At 41.8% G+C, this 22254-nt stretch overlaps 1 protein-coding gene across 1 annotated transcript; it reads left to right on the forward strand.

The window, feature by feature from the left end:
* The first annotated feature begins 20524 nt into the window (after window positions 1–20524).
* LOC110146237 (melanoma-associated antigen 10-like) lies at window positions 20525–21453 on the forward strand. The gene has a single exon (XM_020906962.2). It carries the CDS (start codon window positions 20525–20527, stop codon window positions 21449–21451), a length of 927 nt encoding a protein of 308 aa, XP_020762621.2. The 3' UTR covers window positions 21452–21453.
* Window positions 21454–22254: the final 801 nt, after the last annotated feature.

Consider the following 22254-nt stretch of genomic DNA (forward strand, 5'->3'; position numbering starts at 1 on the left):
AGAGTCACGGGGAGGAGAGGCTTTTAAATTGCTCGGAATGTTAGTGGCTATGGCAGAACTCTTGGAAACCTCACAGGTGGGCACCAGCAGGCAGCCAGATCACTGCAGTGGGTGGATGGGTGTCTGTTCCAAGTCGGCTTCTTGGAGGCGGCTTACAGAGGTCACAGCTCAGTAAGCAGGGGGTGGGGTGGGTGCTCTTTTTGTGGCCTGCTCCCCGTGGAGAGGCAGGGCTCGGGGGGCATCCAGTCGAGGCAGCAAGGCTGGCCAAACTCTAGGAGGACTAGGCTTGGAGTCGAAGCTCAGGTGAACCAAATCATCATCGTCATGGCAGGAGAGCACTTCCGGACAGAAAACCCAGTGAGGGAGAAGGGAGCTCAGGCCAAGAAACCCCGAGGAGGAGCCGCTCTCCACTCACTGCCCAGCAAAATGAAAGGAGAATGTGCCGAGAGACCCGGATGAGGCAGGCCTAAGGCGGACGGCATTACCACCAGGGCCTAGGGGGAGCCGAGCCTTCCTAAGGCCAGTCTAGAGGGAGAAGCAGGAATCAAGATGTACCAGGGCGGCAGCGAAGCGCCGTTCTTACCTGTGTGTTGGCTCAGGAGGACTGGGCCTGGCGTGGGGTCGTAGCCATGGAGAGCAGGGCCTGGCCGGGATGCAGGGCTCCAGACAGAAGCCTCAGAAAGGAGTGCGCCAGCTGGGCTGAGGTTTTGGAGTAAACGGCAGCAAGAGTCAAGCCTCTGAGTCCCAGAAGCTCAAAGAAACGGAGAGCACGCTGGAGGATCCCGGGTCTGGGCAGTGTCTTCTCCGTGGGGCCGCTTTTTGGCACGTTTTCTCCCTAAACCAGGGTCAGCACTCGTCCGCTGACGGAGCCAGTGCCGCTAGGCGACGTAACGGCTTCGCGCCCAGGTTCACGCGGTGAATTCTGGCCCTTCTGCGCCGCCGTACCTCTGCTGGGCGTTCGGCGCCTGCGCGGAGTTTAAAGAGAGCAGCTGTGGGCTGTGAGTGATAATGAAATGGAGGCTGCGCTGGAGGAAGCTTTCAGGCGCCGAGCTCAGTGGTGAAGGGTCACTTGTTCAGTCGTGCCACACTCCTTGCGACCCCACGGACTGCAGCGCGCCAGACTTTCTTGTCCTCCTTCACCATCTCCCGGAACTTGCTTTAACTCATGTCCATTGAGTTGGTGAGGCCATCCAACCATCTCATCCTCTGTCCTCCCCTTCTCCTCCTGCCTTCAATATTTCCCAGTATCGGGGTCTTTTCCAACGAGTTGTCTCGTCGCATAAGGTGGCCAAAAGTATTGGAGCGTCAGCTTCAGCATCAGGAGGGTAACTTTAGAATGGGGGTATCCGGACATCAAGACCGGGGTTGCCAGTCCTGCTGGGAAGGGTAGCGGCAGAGGAGACCTCCTTCTGAGGGCTACTGGCCGCCTAACCCTGCATGAATTTAAACTGCTACTCCTGGGGGATCGGGATGGGGAACACATGTAAATCCATGGCGGATTCATGTCAATGTATGGCCAAAACCACTACAATATTGTAAAGTAATTAGCCTCCAACTAATGAAAACAAATGAAAAAATAAATAAACTACTACTGCTGCTCTCCTCTTCTCCCTAGCCTCATGAGGTAGTCACATTGCCAGGTTCTCAGAAACAGGTCCTCCATTGCAAACGCCATCTCTTGTAGAGCCGGGGGTTTGCCGACGGAAGAAGGTGGGTGGACCCTGGTGGAACCTTAGTTTCTGATTGGTGAGCTGGATATCACATGACCCTTCTCATCTCCCTAGAGCCCAACCCACATCTTTCTGGCAGCAAACACGTGAGTGTGCATCACTGCGTTGTGGTCTGCCCTGGAATGCTCAGTAACATGAATTTCCTCAGTCTTTAAACATAGCCCCTACAAGTGTGTTTGTGTGCAGGTAGGTGGGGCTCTCGAGATAAACAATTTGAATGACCTCACATCAGCTTGTCAACATCCTTTGGGTAGCTCAACCTCAAGAAATCACTTGAAAGACATACCACACTGGTCAGAAAGAAATAATCTCCTCGCTGGGTCATCCTCATGGAGTCTGGTCAGAACACTGAGTCCATGAAGGGGAGAGTCCTGGGACTCCTCCTGGCATCTGGATTACCCCACACTGAACTGATGTGGGTTAAAGAGTTGGAGCATGGTTTCTGAAAGGGTACAAACAGGATAGGGCCCACGTTCTTGAAATGTTCAGCCCTGCTGCCTCCGTAGTCGCCTGGCACCAGAAGGCATTTTGAACATCTTCCTGGAAGACTGCTTCGGCCTACCTGGCTCCTTGAGGCAAAGGGTTGCCTGAAATAAAGAGTGGTACTGCCCTTAACTATACATCAACATATGTACAGGCTACACAGTAATCTAGTGATGAGTATATACTAATTTATTTGACCTAATATTCATTCTTGGCCACAGATGTCTAGTAAATGTGTTGCACGGACTTCAAGCTTAACATTTGGACATTTATTTTTAGTCATTATTACAACCCCAAAAAGAGGCAAAGGTAAAAATTGCAGCTAAATTTTCACACACCCATAGGTAACTACTGCAAATGCTCAAGTATATGTTGGCAGAACAGCCATTCATTATTGTTTTATAAAAGCAGAATTATGTATAAAAATTATTTTGTAACCTGTGATTCGGACCCAGAAAACACACTTTCCATGTCAATAAATAAATTTATACAAGGCCATTTGGTAACTAGAAAATATTCCACTTAGAGAAGAAACCTACATCTTCAATCATTCTTATATTGCAAACATTTGTGTTGTTTTCAACTTTTAACCCTCTAACACATCACTGCAAGTCACACATCCTTCTTACTAAATAAGATTTGTTCATAATCTAGATTGTCATTGTTATGGATGAATTCCCAGAGGTGGAAATTGTTGCTATGACATGTGTAATTCTTTGATAAAAGTATCAGCAATCTGATCTCCTGAAAGTCATTTTTATTACAATTTTGGCAGAATGGAATGGGATGTTTAGTGGAGTGGATGAACAACTGGAAATACAATACAAAACAGAATGGAATTATAGTTGGAATGTTAATAATATGGGATGTAAGGTGGATTCGAAATGTAATACTGAATAGAATGAAATGAGACTGCAGAGCAAACTAGAATGAGATGAGGAATAGAATATGGACCTGAAGAGGGTATGGAAAGGAAAACTGAATGAAAATTGGATGGAATATAATGGGAAAATGGAATGGAAAGGAGGATGGAAATAAATATTTAATAGCATACAGAATAAAAAATATGTCATATGAGAAAAGGAATGGAATATAGAATAAAATAAAATTTTTAGGAAAAAGAACAAAATTGAAATTAAATAGGAAGGAAGACAGAATGGAACTGAAAATGCAGTGGCAGGAAATAAATGGACTATGAAATTTTCACTATTTAAAAATAGATGAAATGGAAAAGATGAAATGGGACTTGGAATGAAATATAAAATACAATGTCTTAAAGGGTGGGATAGAAATTGAATAAAAATGAAATGGAAGATGGAAAATGAAATTACTGATGAATGAGAGGATGCACTAAAATGAAGAATACATTAAAAGAATGTGTTTAAATCAGTTACTGCTCCATAACTTGATGCTGTGAAACAACAATTATAGATTCTGCACATCTGCAGTTCAGACAGGGTTTGCCTCTATTCCACTGTATCTGGGCCCTCAGCTGGAAAAAATTAAATGGCTACTAGGTCATGAGGGAAGAACAATCAGTGATGATTTCTAGAATTTGGCCAGAGAATCTGGGTGGATGAAACAGGGAAAACGCTGAAAGAGGGAAAACTCGCTCAGTAGAGGAGCAGATCGGGAAGAGAATCGAAGCTGGTGATTTCTGTTCTGACCATGTTGACCACTACAACCTGTGCGGTTGTGCTGCTCATTTAGAGGAACAAACCCCAACTTGCCTCGTAACACTCCATATACTCTAGAGGGCAACTTTCACCAGTTTCATGGGTCCTGTATTCCTCTGGGGTATCATTTCAGATTACTCTCTGATATCCATCCCTTCCTTTACTCCTTTCTGTAGTCTTTCTGGAACTGAGTGATGATCCTTGACTTAATAATAACTAAGATGCCTCCATTTGTCCTTGCTCTCATTTAAAGATATACATATAAGGAGAACTATTAATGGAGAGAAAAATCTATATATTTCTCTGTGTATGTATCTCTTATATGTATGTATATATTTCTATATATAAATATATTTTTATATAAAAATTAAAAAATTTTATTCACATATAATGATATTATTTTTAAATAAAAATATATTACATATAAAAATTTCTATATATTTTTGTATATAGAGAAATTATATATGTATAATATACATATAGACTTACATATTTATATATTACATTAAATATATACTTTTATATGGGCTTCCCTGATGGCCACCTGCCAGTGCAGGAGACATAAGTTTGATCCCTGGGGCAGGAAGATACCCTGGAGAAGGAAATGGCAACCCACTCCAGGATTCTTACCTAGGAAATCCCATGGACAAGGGAGCTTGGCAGGCTACAGTCCATGGGGTCACAAAAGATTGGATACAACTGAGCAACTAAACAACAACAACAATCTATCTATGTACCTGCCTACCAATCTATTCATCCATTTGTGATTTCTTTTGGCTACTGTAAAAAAAATTACCATAAGTTTGATGACTTAATGTAACAGAAATGTATTCTTTCAAAACCCTGGAGGCAAGACATACAGATTCAGTATCACTGGGCCACAATCAAGGTATGGGCAGGCCAGCTTCCCATCTTCCTTGGCTGATTGCCATCATCACCGCAATTTCCACCTGTCTTCCCATGGCTTTTTTTGTGTATTTGTACATCTCTCTTACATCTTTCTACATCTTTGCCTCTGTCTTATAAGAACATGTGATTGCATTTAGGCCTCACCCAGATAATAGAGAATTATCTCCCCACCTCAAGACTTCAAAATCTGTAACTTAATCACATCTGCAATGTCCTTTTCTTTTTCTTTACCATATAAGGTAATGTTAACAGCTTCCATTGATTAGGATGTGTCTATCTTTTGGTGGATCATTATTGAACCAACCACACTATCCATCAATCTCTCAACCTACCTATCTTTATACCTACAGAGCTTTCTTACATAGATTAGGATCTCATCCCCTAAGAAGCAGTAGTTCTCCACCAGGTACATTTTTTTCCCTGAGGAGACATCTGATAGTAATAAAATCCCTGGAGATATTTTTGGTTGTCCCAACTGGTAATGGTGGAAGTGCTATGGGCATCTAGCATGTAAAGGAGAGAGCTGCTGCTAAACCCCCTCAATTCACAAGATAACATCCTACAAGGAATTATCTATCAGAACCACAATGTCAACAGTGTCAAGGTTGACAAACCCTGCTGAAGAAAAGTTAGACAATTCAGAAAAGTTGATAACAAAATTTAAATCCCGAGCAACCCCTCCAGTGATTGATAACTATTGTTAAACATTTGATATGTCATCAGAGTGAAGTCCCGGGAAGATGACAGAGGAGAGAAATCTAAAAATTCACCCCTCTACAAGCAAATGTTGGCCAAAAAAACCCAAAAAAACAACTCACTATCAACTTGGTTTTAAACTCTAGAATTTAATTTAAAAATTTAGAACCAAAGAGTGCTTAATGAATGAAAGGCTTTTTTCGTTATCTGCCTACCATCCCCATTCCTCAGTTAGGCAGTAGCTCTGTGGACGGCAGCCTAAATTCCTAATTCAGCTGCTGGTGCCAGAGGGAGAAATATAGACGTTTTTCTCAGAGTTGTGGTTGTGCATTTTGACCTGTTTTGTGGCTCCCTGAGGAATCAGCTCAGAGATTTGCCTTTGCTTCACCTACCTCAGAACTGTCGGGGCTGGAGAAGCCTCCCAGGTGAGCATTTGTTGAAACCATTTCAAAGCAAATACTACCTCTCACACAACTCAATATCTAAAAAACAAACAAACCTAAAAATTGGGTGGAAGACTGGGAGAGAAGTTTTTCCAAGGAAGACACACAAAAAGACAAAAAGGCACATAAAAAGATGCTCAACATCACTAGTTGTCAGGGAAATGCAAATCAAACCACAGGGAGCTCTCCTCATCCCTGTAGCTGCTCAGTCGTGTCTGACTCATTGTGACCCCATGGACTGTAGTCCACCAGGCTCCTCTGTCCATGGAATTTTCCAGGCAGGAATACTGGAGTGGGTTGCCATTCCCTTCTCCAGGGGATCTTCCCAACCCAGGGATCGAACCCGGGTCTCCTGCATTGCAGGCAGATTCTTCACCATCTGAGCCATGTGTGTATAATCCTTACACCTGTAAGAATGCTTATAATCAAAAAAGCAAACAAATCAGTGTTGGTGATCATGTGGAAAAGAGAACCCTTGTGCACTGGTGGTAAGAATGTTAACTGACACAGCCACTACAGAAAACAGTATGGAGTTTCTTCAAAAATGAAAATTAGAACTACCATATGATCTAGCAATTCTGTTCCAGGGTATATATTCAGAAAAGACAAAAACTCTAATTTGGAAGGATTCATACACCCCAATTCATTGCAGCATTATTTACAATAGCGCAGATATGGAAGCAACCTAAATGTCCAACAGATGAGTGAATAAAGAAGATGTGATATTTGTTGTTGTTCAGTCGCTTGGGTGTGTCCGACTCTTTGCGACCCCATGGACTGTAGCACGCCAGGCTTCCCTGTCCATCACCAACTCCAGAGCTTATTCAAACTCATGTCCATTGAATGGGCGATGTCATCCAAGGTCCATATACCACATCCAAGATGTGGTGTTGGTAGCACTAGTGGTAAAGAACCCACCTGCCAATGCAGGAGACGTAAGAGACGCAGGTTTGATCCCTCAGTCAGGAAAGATCTCCTGGAGGAGGACATGGAAACCCACTCCAGTATCCTTGCCTGGAGAATCCCATGGACAGAGGAGCCTGGGGGGCTACAGTCCATAGGGTCACACAGAGTCAGATACGACAGAAGAGACTTAAATATAAATATACTGGAGTGGGTTACATTTCCTCCTCCAGGGGATCTTCCTGACTCAGGGATCGAACCCACATCTCCTGCATCACAGGTGGATTCTTTACCACTGAGCCACCAAGGAAGCCCCATCCCTGAGGCAGAGTGTCTCACCCCCAAGGAGACTGAGACTCCTACAGCAGGCTGCTTGCTCTGACTAGGTCCACTGTGCTGATGCCGACCACCTTGGTGTCTTGGTGTGAGAAGAGTCTCACGCAGATAGAGGTATCTGGGACCAAGTTACTTCCCTGACTGGGTCCCCTTTACCTTGTTCTTCTCTTGCCACCCTCCCCACCCCCAAAGGCCCCCGGGTTTCTGGGCAGGAAGAAAAGTCTGTGGCCCACAGGAACAAAGACTTCCTGGATCAGGCTGCATGTGGGAATTGGATTTTCACCATTCTAATAGGTGTGCTGTGGGTCTCGTTCACTTTTAACTACAGGTTAGTCAGGCAGCCTTCATTAAAGCAGAACTGTTACCCACATGAAATCAAACATAAATGAAAAGTAAAATCTGCCAGAGAGCAAGATTAAACACAGAACTGGGGGTTTATAGCGCTTTTATAAAATCCCTTGAGGCTATGCAGAGCCAAACCTGAAAGCTGTATCAAGAAGGAATGAAGTCTGGGGTCTTAAAATTTCCTTTTTGCCATTAGAGAAAAAAATCCATGTACAACTTCTATTGGAAGGCACTTTGGAACAAATTTGGAAATGTTACAATTCACAAGCAGAGCTGGAACTAGGTTGTATAAAACATTAACGATGGGAAAAGTCAATGCAAGTAGAATACCTAGACAGAGCACTACAGATTGCAGATATTTGGTAATCCCTATGTCTTTCTGAAAGGATACAAAGGCTTTTATGAAAGCCCTTTTTCTTTGCTATAAGAACCTCAATCCTCCAACAATTCATTCAGATTAAGTTAATTCTTCTTTTATGCCTAAAGCATCCAAGTAGGGCATTCCTATATTTCACCATGTAAATCCCTGTGATATTTATCTAATAAACAGCTGGATCTTTGGTGTTTAGGAGGAAAAAATAGGTCAGGGGGAAATCTTGAAACAATTGTGGAGAATAGTATTTGACTTATCTGACTGAAGGATACAAGTGATACTAATTTGGGGAAACAGGACTTCCTCTTGGCATTTCATCCTTCCTGTCTTCAGATTGGGCTCTACAAAGAGAACCTTAAGCTCTGCTCTATAATTTCAAGGCTTTTGGTTTTTTTCTATCTTCTTTTTTAAAAATTTTCGCTAGTGAAGCAGAGTCTCTGACTTTCAGGTTGCCTGAGTGTGTGTGCTAGTTTTACCTTTGAAAAATGCCACCCTGAAATCTGGAAAGACAGGTATAGGAGCCAAGATGTGCTCACCTTGCTGTTCAGTCACTAAGTTGTGTCTGACTCTGCAACCCCGTGGATCCACTTACATAATCATGGGGTTTTTTTTTTTCCCTCCAAGGACCACACTTAAGTTCTCAGGGTAAAGAATGAAGAAATACCCCTTTTGGCTTAGGCAGAGGGAGGGGAGAGTAACTGTTTGTAAATACCCCCATAACCTTCCCATAACAAAAGCCTACTTTCCAGGATAAGATACTTCAAAAGAGCATAATTCTGAAATTTTATCCTGGCTGGAAAAGGGAATCCCTCCCCAATCCATCCCCTATGGTTTTCCTGGCCTCACTTGGTGGCGGCAGGGGGGGGGGGGGGGGGGGGAGCTTTAAGGAAATGAATTGGGAATGTTGCAGTCTAAGAAGTCCAAGTAGTAGAAAAAAGGCAAAAATGATATATTACTGGAGGAGGGACAGAAACCATTGTGAAGGTCATAGCACTGAAACACAGGCCCTCTAAAAGACTGACAATCAGAAGGTTATGGAATGCTTCCTGTCCTCCACACCCTACCACGGAATCAACAAGGCTCCAATATAGTGATACTGTGTACCAGCCCGTGTCCTTGTCTTTAAATTAAAATGCTGACTCAGGGAATTAATGATTGGGAAAGGTGAAGATGTAGAAACATAGAATAGCTGTTGGGCTGGGGAACTGGTAACAATTTAGACTATAATTTGCCATGTAGCAAACCAGCCAAATTCCCAGTTCTCTGAAAGATATAGATAAAGGCCTGACACATTCTTAACTTGTTTTTAAAGGAAGCAGACCCCCCCCTCCAGATGAAAACTGCTGACCCCAAGTACATAGAACCTAGACTGGTTGAAACCAGAAGATTGATGATACTTGAAACTTCACCTTGATGCCAGCTGATGGCAGAATTTTCCACAAGCTGATCACGGCTTGCTCCCTGAACACTATAAAATTCCTTACTGCCCTCTCCAGGGTGAGTCGCACAGTCTTAAGGGCATTAGCCTGCTGTGGCCCCCTTTGCCTGTCAATGCAATAAAATCTACTCCTTTCAACTTCATCCAAAACTGTCTCCGTGTTTCAATTTGGCACCAGTGAATGGAGGCCAAGTTTCAGCAAAAATAGTAACTCTGGGTAACAGCTGGAAAAGGAAACAGACTCGCTTTGGGGAACAGTGCACAGAGAAACCTCAAAGCCAAGATGGGGAACTAAAATAAGGACACGAGAGGAATTTGACGCTTCTAGCACCTATAGCCACCATGAACATTTAACACAACCCTCTTCTGAGCCAGATTAACATAAATCTTCACAATAACAGACTCTATACCATAATTTTATTACCCAAACATCTACCTTTCAACAACAACAAAAAAGGACAAAGCATATCAAAATGCAAAAAAAAACACAAACCCATAGTCTGAAAAAACAAAACAAATATCAGAACCATATTCAGATATAGCACAGGTATTAGAATTATCAATGAATTTAATATAACTCTGAGTAATATGCTAAGGTGTTTAATGGAAAAAGTAAATAACATACAAGAACAGATCTTTAATATAAGCAGAAAGATAGAAACTTTAAGAAAAACAAATTCCACAAATCAAAAACACAGAAACAAAAATTTAAAATGCTGTCAACTACCTCATTAGTAGATTTCACATGTTTGAGGAAAAAAAATGAAGATGGGTCAATAGGAAGTTCTCAAAGTAAAATGCAAAGAAAAAAAAAGGAAGTTCTCAAAGTAAAATGCAAAGAAAAAAAATATTTTTTAAAAAAAAGAATGTATACACGTGTATAACTGAGTCTCTGTGCTATATACAGCAGAGATTGGCAAAACCCTGTAAATCAACTATATTTCAATTTATTTTTTAAAACTAAAGTAAAAAATTAAAAAAACAGAAAAGAATAACTAAGAACTGTGGGGCAATATAAAAAAGTAATACATGTGTAGAGTACCAGAAGGAGTAGAAAGAGAAAATGGAGCAAAAGAAATATTTGAAGTAATAATTACTAAGAACTTCTCAAAATGAATGACAGATATGAGGGATAAATTATAGATCTGGGAATCTCAGAGAGCACTAAGCAAGATAAATACAAGAAAAAAAGCTACACTTAGACATATCATATTCAATCTGCACATAAAAAAAGAATGGATTTGAAAAAAGTCATGAAAATAAAGTACCTTATTTATAAAGGAATAAAGACAAGAATTACACTGGACTTCTTGTCAGAAAACATGTAAGCAAGAAGAGGGGTGTGAAATATTCAAAAGTGATGAAAAGATGAATGCATCCTTCAAAAGTAAAGGAAAAAATAACACTTTCTCAGAGAGAAAAAATGTGGCAAATCATTGCCAGTAGGTAGACCTGCCTAGTCAATAATATTCAGAGAAGATCTTTATGTATAAGAAAAAGTATATCTGCTATATACCTGTATATTTATCAGAAGACTTGATTTTCATTGAAAAAAGCATCTGAGAAGAAATAAATGAAGATAAAATATTTTCCTTTTCTTAATTTAATTTCCTTTTCTTAACCTAAAATATACTTTTCTTTAAAGCATTAATAATAACAATGTGTGTGTGTGGGGGGGGGCTTCCCTGGTGGCAAACTGCCAATGCAGTCAACGCAGGTTCGATCCCCGGTCTGGGAAGATCCCACATGCCGCAGAGCAACTAAGCCTGTGAGCCACAACTACTGAGCCTGTGCTCTAGAGCCTGCAAGCTACAAATACTGAAACCTGCGCTCTAGAGTCTGTGCTCCACAACAAGAGAAGCCACTGCATTGAGAAGCACCCACACCACAAGAAAGAGTAGCCCTTGCTCACTGCAACTAGAGAAAGTCCGCACAAAAGCTGACCCAGTGCGGCCAAAAACTTAAAAAAAAAAATTTTAATATAAAAAAAAATAAATGAATACTTAAAAAAAAATAAAACAAAACAAAAATGTATGGAGTGGCTGTATCATATAGGTAAGTGAAACAAGGTCACATGCAAGGTCACAGAGAAAGCAGGCAGGATTTGAGAATATTCTGTTACAAGGTACCTGTGCTACATGTAAAACAATATAGTGTTATTGAAGGAGTCTTTTGGGCCTAGAAAAGAGAACAACAGTCTCAAAGGCCCCTTGCTGAATCATCTAACTTCGGAGAAAACAAAACAGAACTTTAGTTCCACCCTGATGCTCCAGGCCGGTTGCATCTATCTGGGACTTATCACCCCCTGTCCAGAAACCTTCCACCCCCTACACCTGCCCAGAAGACTTATCGCCCCCTGTCCGGGAACTTTGCACCCCCTACACCTGCCCAGAAGACTTACAAATGTCATCTCAACTAAAGAATACCCAAAATATCCCGCCTGATTAATGTTTCCCTTATCGCTTCCACAAACCTCCCTATAAGAGTCTCTAAGTATGAAGCCTCCCTATAAGTATGAAGCCTCCCTGATCCCTCTCGGCGCTCAGCCTGGTCGTCAGGCCGACTGTCGCCCCTCCTTGCCTGAATAAAGGTAACCTACTTCTGTTGAGGTCGTCTTTCCTTTTCTGCCTCGCCCGAACTATACCCTACAGTTATCTGAAGGTGAACTTAGACTAATTAAAAACGTGTGTATTTTAAACCCTAGAGCAAGCACCGAATTTTTTTTAAATAAATATAAATAATAGGATGAGACAGGATATAAAATAGAACCAACTAAAATGCTCAGTTAAAATCAGAGAAGGCAGAAAATGATGAGGCAGAAAGAAACAAACAGGAAACATAACACATAGAAATCAGTTACATGGGTGGTAAATATTAATCTAGTTATATAAATAAACACTTTACATGTGAATGGTCTAGCCATCCCAACTAAAATATAGAGATTGTCAGAGTGGATAGAAAAAACTAGACCAACTTCCTTTAGAAGGTAGTGCTTTAAGGGAAGAAATGAGTGTCTCGCTGCACAAGAGGAGAATTGCGGAAAAGGGATCAACAATAGAATCAGAACAAAAAGAGGACAGAAATGAAGGTTCAGAGCCTATAACTTCTAAGCCTCTTCAACAAGTACACCTGATCTGAGAAGAAAACCTTGGGAAAGAACAAATACAGTGAATGGCAGCAAGTTACCTGTTATTTCCAGACCAAATATCTGTGTCCTCGTCACAGCCCAGTGACAACAGAGTGCAGACAGAGGGACGAGACTCTGACAGCCGGAAGCAGGACTTTTTTCTTTTTTTAGGTCACACCCTACAGCGTGTTTAACTTATATGCAGAGTACCTGCTTCTTTTAACTTACATGCAGAGTACATTATGCGAAATGCTGGGCTGGATGAACCACAAGCTGGAATCAAGATTGATGGGAGAAATATCAATAACCTCAGATACACAGATAACACCACGCTCACAGCAGAAAGCGAAGAGGAACTGAAGAGCCTCTTGATGAAAGTGAAAGAGGAGAGTGAAAAAGCTGGCTTAAAATTCAACATTCAAAAAACTAAGATCATGACATCTGGTCCCATCACTTCATGGCAAATAGATGGGGAAACAATGGAAACAGTGACAGACTTTATTTTCTTGGGCTCCAAAATCACTGCAGATGGTGACTGCAGCCATGAAATTAAAAGACACTTGCTCCTTGAAAGAAAAGCTGTAACCAACCTAGACAGCATATTAAAAAGCAGAGACATTACTTTGCCAACAAAGGTCCATCTAGTCAAAGCTATGGTTTTTCCAATAGTCATATATGGATGTGAGAGTTGGACCATAAAGAAAGCTGAGCACAGAAGAATTGATGCTTTTGAACTGTGGTGTTGGAGAAGATTCTTGAGAGTCCCTTGGACTACAAGATCAAAGCAATCAATCCTAAAGGAAATCAGTCGTGAATATTCACTGGAAGGACTGATGCTGAAACTCCAATACTTTGGCCACTTGATGGGAAGAATTAATTCATTTGAAAAGACCCTGATGCTGGAAAAGATTGAAGGCGGGAGGAGAAGGGGACAACAGAGGATGAGATGGCTGGATGGCATCACCGACTGGATGACTTGAGTTTGAGCAAACTCCGGGAGTTGGTGATGGACAGGGAGGCCTGGCGTGCTGCAGTCCATGGGGTCACAAAGAGCTGGACACGACTGAGAGACTGACCTGAACTGAATGCAGCATGTGGGATCTTAGATCCCCAACCAAGGATTGAACCCATGGCCCCTACACTGGGAGCACAGAGGGACCACCAGGGAAGTCCAGGACATTTTAGATGAAATGAGAAAAGAATTAACTAAGCTAAAAGAAGAGCTCATTGATTCAAACAGGCAGGAACTGAACAAGTCAAATACCACATAGAGCAAAAAACTAAAGAGAGATAGGACTTTAATCTGGAGAAAGGAAAAAAAAAAAACACCTACAAAGAATACCTGTTAACATAACAAAACCCCTATATTTTGTGAGCTATAAGAAGAAAATGGAGATAGTTGGAAGGAGGGAAAAACCAGCATAGTTTGAAAACCTTCTGACATTACTATTCCTTCAGACATTACTGTTACTTCGGACATTACTATTCTGGTGATAAGCTATTTCCCTCCCAGTTTGCTGCTTTTTTCTGATATTCACAACAGGATAGAACAGAGTTGTATAGAAATTCCTGTATCACTTATGAATAAAAGACTAAACCTGTCAGGCAAGATACTGTGCACTGAAATATTTTCATGTCAAGAGAAAAAGCACATGTTTTCCACTACCCGTTGCAAAAATAAAGAAAAGATAGGTTGGAGAAGTCTTTTTCAGAGAATGCTGATGAGGAATTTAGTAAGTTATGCTTAATGTACTGTAAACATTTCTCTCAGGTTTATCTTCTGTCATATTTGATATTCCATAAATAATTGAGATCAGCCTTATGTAGTTTAAGATCATAAAATGTGTAACAAATGGAATTATAAAAAAATACTACACCAACTATATATTGTCTAAAGGAAACTCAATTTAAATATTAAGACTCAAGGATATTAAATATAAAGAGAGAAAGATATGATGCTAACATTAATCAAAAGAAAGCTGGAGTACTATATCAATGTCAAATAAAGCAAACTTCACAACAAGAAAAAGCATCAGGGATAAAATGGAGCATTATATAATGATAAAGGAGTCAGTTAATCAAGAACACACAGCAATCCTTAACATATACATAACTAACAATAAACTATCAAAATTCACAAGGCAAAAATTGATAGAAATGAAAGGAGAAATAGACAAAACCACTGCTATCCTTGGAAACCTCAACATTTCTCTGTCAGTAATTTATAGATAGTTCAGGCAGAATATAATTAAGTATATTGATAACCTGAACCACACTATTAATCAACTTGATCTAGTTGTCAGTTACGGCACACTTCATCCCACAATAGCAGAATATACTTTCTCCTCAAGTTCACATGGGATACTGACCATGATAGACCATTTTTTTCAGGTTATGAAACACACCTTAACAAATTTATAATGCTAGAAATCATATAAAATCTGTTTCAGATCACAATAAAGTTATATTAGAAATAAATAGCAGAAAGATAGTTGGGAAAATCCCCAAATATTTGAAAATTAAACAGTATACTTCTAAATAAATCATGAGTCAAAGAAATCTCAAGAAAAATTTTAAAGTATTCAGTCAGTTCAGTTCAATCCTTCAGTCACATCTGACTGTTTGTGACCCCATGGATTGCAGCACGCCAGGCTTCCCTGTCCATCACTTCACTTCACATCCTTTATAATAAAGTCATCAGTTCAGTTCAGTTCAGTCACTCAGTCGTGTCCGACTCTTTGCGACCCCATGGACTGCAGCATGCCAGGCCTCCCTGTCCATCACCAACTCCCAGAGTTTACTCAAACTCATGTCCATCGAGTCGGTGATGCCATCCAACCATCTCATCCTCTGTTGTCCCAGCATCAGGGTCTTTTCCAATGAGTCAGTTCATTGCATCAGGTGGCCAAAGTACTAGAGTTTCAGCTTCAGTATCAGTCCTTCCAATGAATATTCAGGACTGATTTCCCTTAGGATGGACTGGTTTGATCTCCTTGCTGTCTAAGAGACTCTCAAGAGTATTTAAAGGATTATGAATTAAATAAAAATGAAAACACACCTTAGCAAAATCTGTGGGCTACAACTAAACAATGCACAGGGGAATTTATAACTTAAAATGCATATATAAGCACAGAAGAAAGACCTAAATTAATTACCTAGGCTTCCACCTTAGGAAACAAGAGAAAAAAAGAACAAATTAAAATTTTAAAAAAAATTTTATTTTATTTTAGGGTATAGTTAATTAACATTTTCTGTTAGTTTCAGGTGTAAAGTAAATTAAACTTAAAGCAAGGAGAAGAATTGAGTAATAAAATTTAGGACAGAAATCAGCAAAATTCAAAAACGGAAAACAATAGAGAAAAAAATATCAATGAAACAAAAGGCTGATTCTTTTTTAAAAATCAATAAAATTGATAAGAAAACAGGCAAATCTCAATTGAGGGACACTATAAAAATACTTGACAAGGTACTCCTCAAAACTGTCAAGTTTGTCAAAAATAAGCAAAGTCTGAGAAACTATCACAGCCAATGAAGACCCTGAGGAGACATGATCTAACACTGCTCTCCTGGAGGGGACCCAGGAGTTTATCAAAGAACATTAGATAAAAACTAGGGAAATCTGGAAAAAGTATGGACTATAGAAAATAATGTATTAATACTGGCTCTTTAATTGTGACAAACATAGCCTACTAATGGAAGATATTAACAATAGAGGAAGTGGATGTAGTATATGTATATGGAAAATCTCTACACTATCATCACAACTTATCTGTAGATCTAAAGCTTTCACACACAAAAATATTACAGAAATAAAAGACTAAAACAGTAGTTATTATTCCAAGTCCACTTGTTACATTTATAGAAAATGCTTCTATTTCAACTTTTTGACTTAACATATATCATGCGCATTGACAATTTTGCTTACTATACCATTAAAATACCCCACACTAGTGTAATTCAGAATTTTACCCAGTTTAGAATACTTTTGCTTTAAGATGAGACAAAGTATAGATGCAAATACTGCATGAAATAAAGATGGAATCTTTAAAATTCCAGATGACATTAGTTCTACATTCTCAACCACTAATCTCTCTCTAAAAACCCCAAATATACAGGAAACAGAACAGAAAACATTTTATATTAGTGATATAGTACATGAGAGTTGACAAAAAGGATAAAATGAAGACATAAGAAGTTGATTCTGGGACTTCCCTGGCCATCCAGTGATTAGAATTCTGCCTTGTAATGCAGGGGATATGGGTTTGATACTTGGTCAGGAACTAAGATCCCACATGCCGTGGGTACCACAACTACTGAATCCATGTCCTGAAATGAAGGATTCCGCAACTAAGTTGCAGCTAAGACCCAACACAGCCAAATAAATAAATAAAATGCTTTCTTTAAAAACTTGATTCTGTCTTACTCTGATAGCCCAGCCTCAAAAAAAGGTATGCAAGTAAATAAAATACATCCAGAGAGCTCTAAAATGATTCCAAGGCAAGATGGACTAGGTGATGAAACTGCTTCACAGAATAATCTCTTAAAGAGCAAATAGAAAACCTGTCCTTGGACTTTGTGCTTGAGACTTTAAGCTTTTGCCTAAGCGTCACAGTATGCTGGTTGGCATTTAATCACTGTGATCGACAGGGCTTCATGTAGCTGACCTCATAGATCAAGAACAGGAAATACAGAGGTTAAGTCTACAAAAGACAGAGAGGTAGAGTATAGAAATAGTTAACCTTTTAATTTTATTGTTTCTCTTTTCTCATGACTCAAGGAAAGTCTACTAATTCTCATGAGCAATACTTAGAACACCAATTATATATCTCAATATGCATGCCACCTCAAGACAATATTTTCAGACAAAAATGCATTAGAGTTTTAATTATAGGCTTAGTCATTTTAGTTTTCTTAATAAAGAAAAATGCTAAATCTATATAAAGGTCTTGTACAGTCTGGAAATATAGACAAATATATAAAATGTCATCAAGAACATTGTCAATCTGCAAAATAGTAATAAAATTATCTGAATTTCCTGACTTTAGGGCCACTCTGAAGATTGATATTGTATATGCTTCAAGATGCATTACTAATTGAGGAAGAGTTGAAATATAATATGTACCTTATTGCTACATTTTTGTATGTCATGAGCACATTTCCATCCATTCAGAATAAACTCATAATAAGGTTATATGGTGGCGGGGATGAGGGAGGGGATTCTCAAGGGAGCATTTTGTTATGACTACATATTTGGAATTCTTATAGTGAGAAAATAGTCATAGAGCACTTCAGTGTTTTCAACAGATCAGAACAAATCACTTGCAAAACATTCCACTCCCCACTCTGAAGCCCCAAGTCATTTTGAGTACAAGGATGGAAACAGCGGATGTCACTGTGATTTCTCCTTGTGGCACAAACTGTGTGATCCTTGACAAATCACCTCCCCACCCCACCCCCACCCCCACCAACCCTGTGCTCCAGGCTTTACATCCAAAGAATGACAATTTGTAAGGTTCTTTCCTACTTTACTATTTCAATTATTTATCAAATGATTAGAGGTCAAATAAAAACATATATCCACCTAGTGGGCCTATGCTGGTTCTTACAACTGTTCATTTCATTATTAAATGAAGTGACACAATGTTTCCAAGGGATATTGCCAAAATTACCTTTAAAAATGTGTCTACATGAGTCTCCACCCTGTAAATCTTTTGGAACAGAAGATTCCCAAGTGTTTAAGTCTGGCTGGAGAAGAAATCTCTCTTGGGAAGGGGTGTGTGGGTTCTCTTAACAGTCCAGCAGCTCCTCTAGACACACACATACCTTGTGCTGCAGCCTCCCCAACTAAAATCTAGCCTGGGACTCAGATTTCAGTCTCTATGAGAGTTGCAGTTTGACAGATGTGCACAGATTGATAACTCCCTTAATTAGTAAGAAATATTAATCAAGGGTCAGTTAATTAATCAAAAGGACTGTGGCTGAGAGAAGGATCCTGAATGAGGGCTAAACGTGGCCGCTCACCCCAGAAGAGAGAGGGCTTCACGGAGCCAAGTCCCAACTGTTAGCCCTGGGAAGCTCCCAGTAGGGGTGGCCAGATGGTACCACCCCTGACCTTCTCCTGGTTGGGGGGGGGGGGGTGGTTATCCAGGTTAGTGAGTTGGTCTGAAGGGTGTGGTCTCAGGCAAGTGGAGGGAAGATTCCCAGCAACAGTAGGGCTGCTGCTGCTAAGTCGCTTCAGTCGTATCCGACCCTGTGCGACCCCATAGACAGCAGCCCACCAGGCTCCTCTGGCCCTGGGATTCTCCAGGCAAGAATACTGGGGTGGGCTGCCATTTCCTTCTCCAATGCATGAGTGAAAAGTGAAAGTGAAGTCGCTCAGTTGTGTCCGACTCCTAGCGACCCCATGGACTGCAGCCCACCAGGCTCCTCCATCCATGGGATTTTCCAGGCAAGAGTACTGGAGTGGGGTGCCATTGCCTTCTCCATCCCGTAGGCCAGGTGAGGACATTAAGTGAGAATAGACAGGTGGGGGTGGGGTCTCACGTAGCCCGGCTCATTCTGTCTGCTCAGGGATACGCCACATGTGCGTGGCCGGAAGTCACGCCTCCTAACTTCCCCCTCTGGAAGTGAGAGCAGTGCAGCACCATCTGAGGACAGAGGTCAAAAATCAAGAGAGACAAGTTCCGGTTCTGCAAAGAGTCCAGGTAAAGATTCTGAACAGGGACTGAGGGGCCGTCCACCCAGAGAGGAAGGGCCCCCCCACAAAGCCCTGCCCCTGCCCCCCAGCCTGGAGAGCTCTGGAATAACTGTCCGAATGAGGCACCCACTCATTTGTTCCGGGGGTGGGTGTGGGGAGGGTGGTCTCAGTGAAAAGCGGACTTTGCTCTAGGGCGGAGTCCTAGGCCTGCAAGGGGTGTAGGTGAGGACATGTGATTAAGACCTGAGGGTATCGCCCATCTCAGAAAAGAGCAACAGCCACACCCTGGCTGTCAACGTTGGAAAGCCCTACGGAGGTAGATAGAAGTGGTGCCCCTGAGTCCTCTTTGGGAGCCTCAAGCTTGTAGAAACCTGTCCATAGGTCAGCAGAGGGAAGATTCCCGGGCTCTGTAGGTGTCCCGGTGAGACTCTTCATTGAGAAGTTATGGGACCACTCATCCAAAAATGGCCAGGATCCAAGAGAGCACAGTCCCCGCTCTCATCCCTAGGAAACCCCAGAATACCTTTTAGACTGAGGTGCCCTTTGACTTTCACTCTTAGTGATACAGGGAGGTGAGGCGTGTCCCAAGGGAGCCTGGCCTCAGGAAAACAGAGGGGAAGTGACCGAGGGCCTTCTAGGGATCAAGGTGAGGGCCGTCAGTGAGAACTGAGGGAACTACCCACCCCAGAATAGACGGCGTCCTCCTCCCAACCCCCACCCCGGTTGTTACACCCGGGCAGCTGTCAATAAATCTATTACACTCAGGCATCCTCAGACTTCCTACTCAGGGTTCTCAGGGAAGTAACTGCCCAACTCTGAGGAGGGGGGATGGGTGGCCTTAGTTCAGGAGGAGGAAATGTTCCAACCAATGCATTGAGTCAAGGTGAAGACCCTTAATGAAGGCTGAGCGGATAACACACCTTTGAACACAAGGGACCCCACATGCCTCAACCTTGCCCTGGTTTTAGTCTGAGTGGGCCAGCTGCATCCTGAGGAATCTTTCCATTCCTCCTTCAGGTTATTATGGAACAGGTGGTGTAGGACAGAAGTCCTGTGAGGCCCCTAGAGCACTGTCCTTGGGGAAGACCCGTGGAGGAAGCCTCCATGAGAACAGTGATGGCAAAGTTTACCAGCTGAGACCAGTCACACCCCTCCCCTCTCCCTTAAACTGTGGGCCCTCTTAGCCCACTCTCTTGATGACACTCCTGTCACCTGCCACCTATGACTGATAATAAGGAGAGTCCATGCTTCTTACATGAGCAATACTTTTAGGCCCACAGGGAGACCCAGGGCCTGGCAGGTGCACAGGTAACACAAGCTGAGAATGAGGCTTCCTCTTTCTCCTCCTCTTCCCTGCTTCCCAGCCCCATGGAGGACGTTTCTATTTCTGGGACACCCAGCTCTCCCCAGGGTCCTCAGAGTGCCTCCTTCTCTTCCACTGTCACCACAGGCACCTCATTAAACAGATCAACTGAGGGTTCCAGCAGCCAAGAAGAGATGGAAAAATCAGATGGGGGTTCCAGTAGCCAAGGAGAGATGGAACAATCAAGCACTTTGCAATCCCTGCCAGACCTTGAGAACTTGCACATAGACCTTCTAGATGAAAAGGTGGAATTGCTAATCAGTTTCCTGCTGCAAAAGTATCAAATGAGAGAGCCGGTGACAAAGGCAGACATGATTGGTAATGTTGTCAAAGAGTACAAGGATGACTTTGTTGAGATTCTCAGGAGTGCCTCTGAGCGCATGGAGCTGGTCTTTGGCCTTGATGTGAAGGAAGTGGATCCCATCAGCCATAGCTATACCCTTGCTAACAAGCTGGATCTCACCTACAACGGAATGCTGAGTGATCAACAGGGCATGCCCAAGACTGGCCTCCTGATAATTATCTTGGGAGTGATCTTCATGGAGGGGAACTGCGCCACTGAGGAGGAAGTCTGGAAAGTGCTGAATATGATGGATATATATTCTGGGAGGAAGCATTTCATCTTTGGGGAACCGGGGAGGCTCATCACCAGTGATTTGGTGAAGGAAAAGTATCTGAAGTACCAGCAGGTGCCCACTAGTGATCCCCCTCGCTATGAATTCCTGTGGGGTCCAAGAGCCCATGCTGAAGTCAACAAGATGAAATTGCTGGAGTTTTTGGCTAAGATCCATGGGACCAACCCTAAGAGCTTCCCGTCTCAGTATGAGGAGGCTTTGAGAGATGAAGAAGAGCGAGCCCGAGCCAGAATTGAAGCTACGGCCGGCACAAGTGCCATGGCCAGTGCAAGTTCTGGTTTCTCCCACCCTTACTGAAGACTGAGGCAGACTCTGCACTTTGTTCTTAAAAAGGGATGTCAATGTTTGAAACAGTGGAAGGCTGGAGTGGGATTAGGGGGAAAAAGTATATAACATATGTGTATTCTTATATTTCACTGTGTTGGAAATTTACCTCTTTTTGGCAATTTTTTTTTCTTTTAACAAGAGGATTTATTAGCATAAGAATGTAAGCTTATGAATGACATTGTTTACACATCTGTTACTGTTCCTCAGATTTAAGAGTAAGAGATTTGTTCTGTAATAAATGGAAACCAGGAATTTCCTTGAAAATTTCTAAGAATGCAGCAGTAAGATAGTTGGAGTCAATAAATAGCAATAAAAAGTAAAAAATGGTCAATTTATTGGCTTGTTTTTTCCCTGTTAATGTGTTCTACAAAAAAATTAAATACAAATATTTGGATTTGCTTAGCTCATTCAAGGTGTAGAAGGAACATTAACTCCAAACATTAATTGGGGAGCTACTCTTCCGAAGGCACCACACTAGTCCTGAGGACATTAGGATAAGTAAGACCCAATCCCCATCCATAGTATTTTAGCATATAGGAGCAGCAGTTACATAAAGATGATGGTGGGTATCCTCTAAGACCTAAAGGACAAGGAAAAATGAGTGAGAAGATGGAGGATCCATATGACAGAAATCAAGTTTAAATGCCCTGAGATGAGGCATACTGGGGCCTTGAGAAACCATAAGTCCTTCAGTGGAAGGTTCAGTGAAGCTGAGTGGTGGGCAAGGTGAGGCATGGAAGTGGTGAGCAGGAGCCAGACCCTCCAGTGTATCT

Source organism: Odocoileus virginianus, unplaced genomic scaffold, assembly GCF_023699985.2.
Source record: "Odocoileus virginianus isolate 20LAN1187 ecotype Illinois unplaced genomic scaffold, Ovbor_1.2 Unplaced_Scaffold_10, whole genome shotgun sequence".
NCBI lineage: Eukaryota > Metazoa > Chordata > Mammalia > Artiodactyla > Cervidae > Odocoileus > Odocoileus virginianus.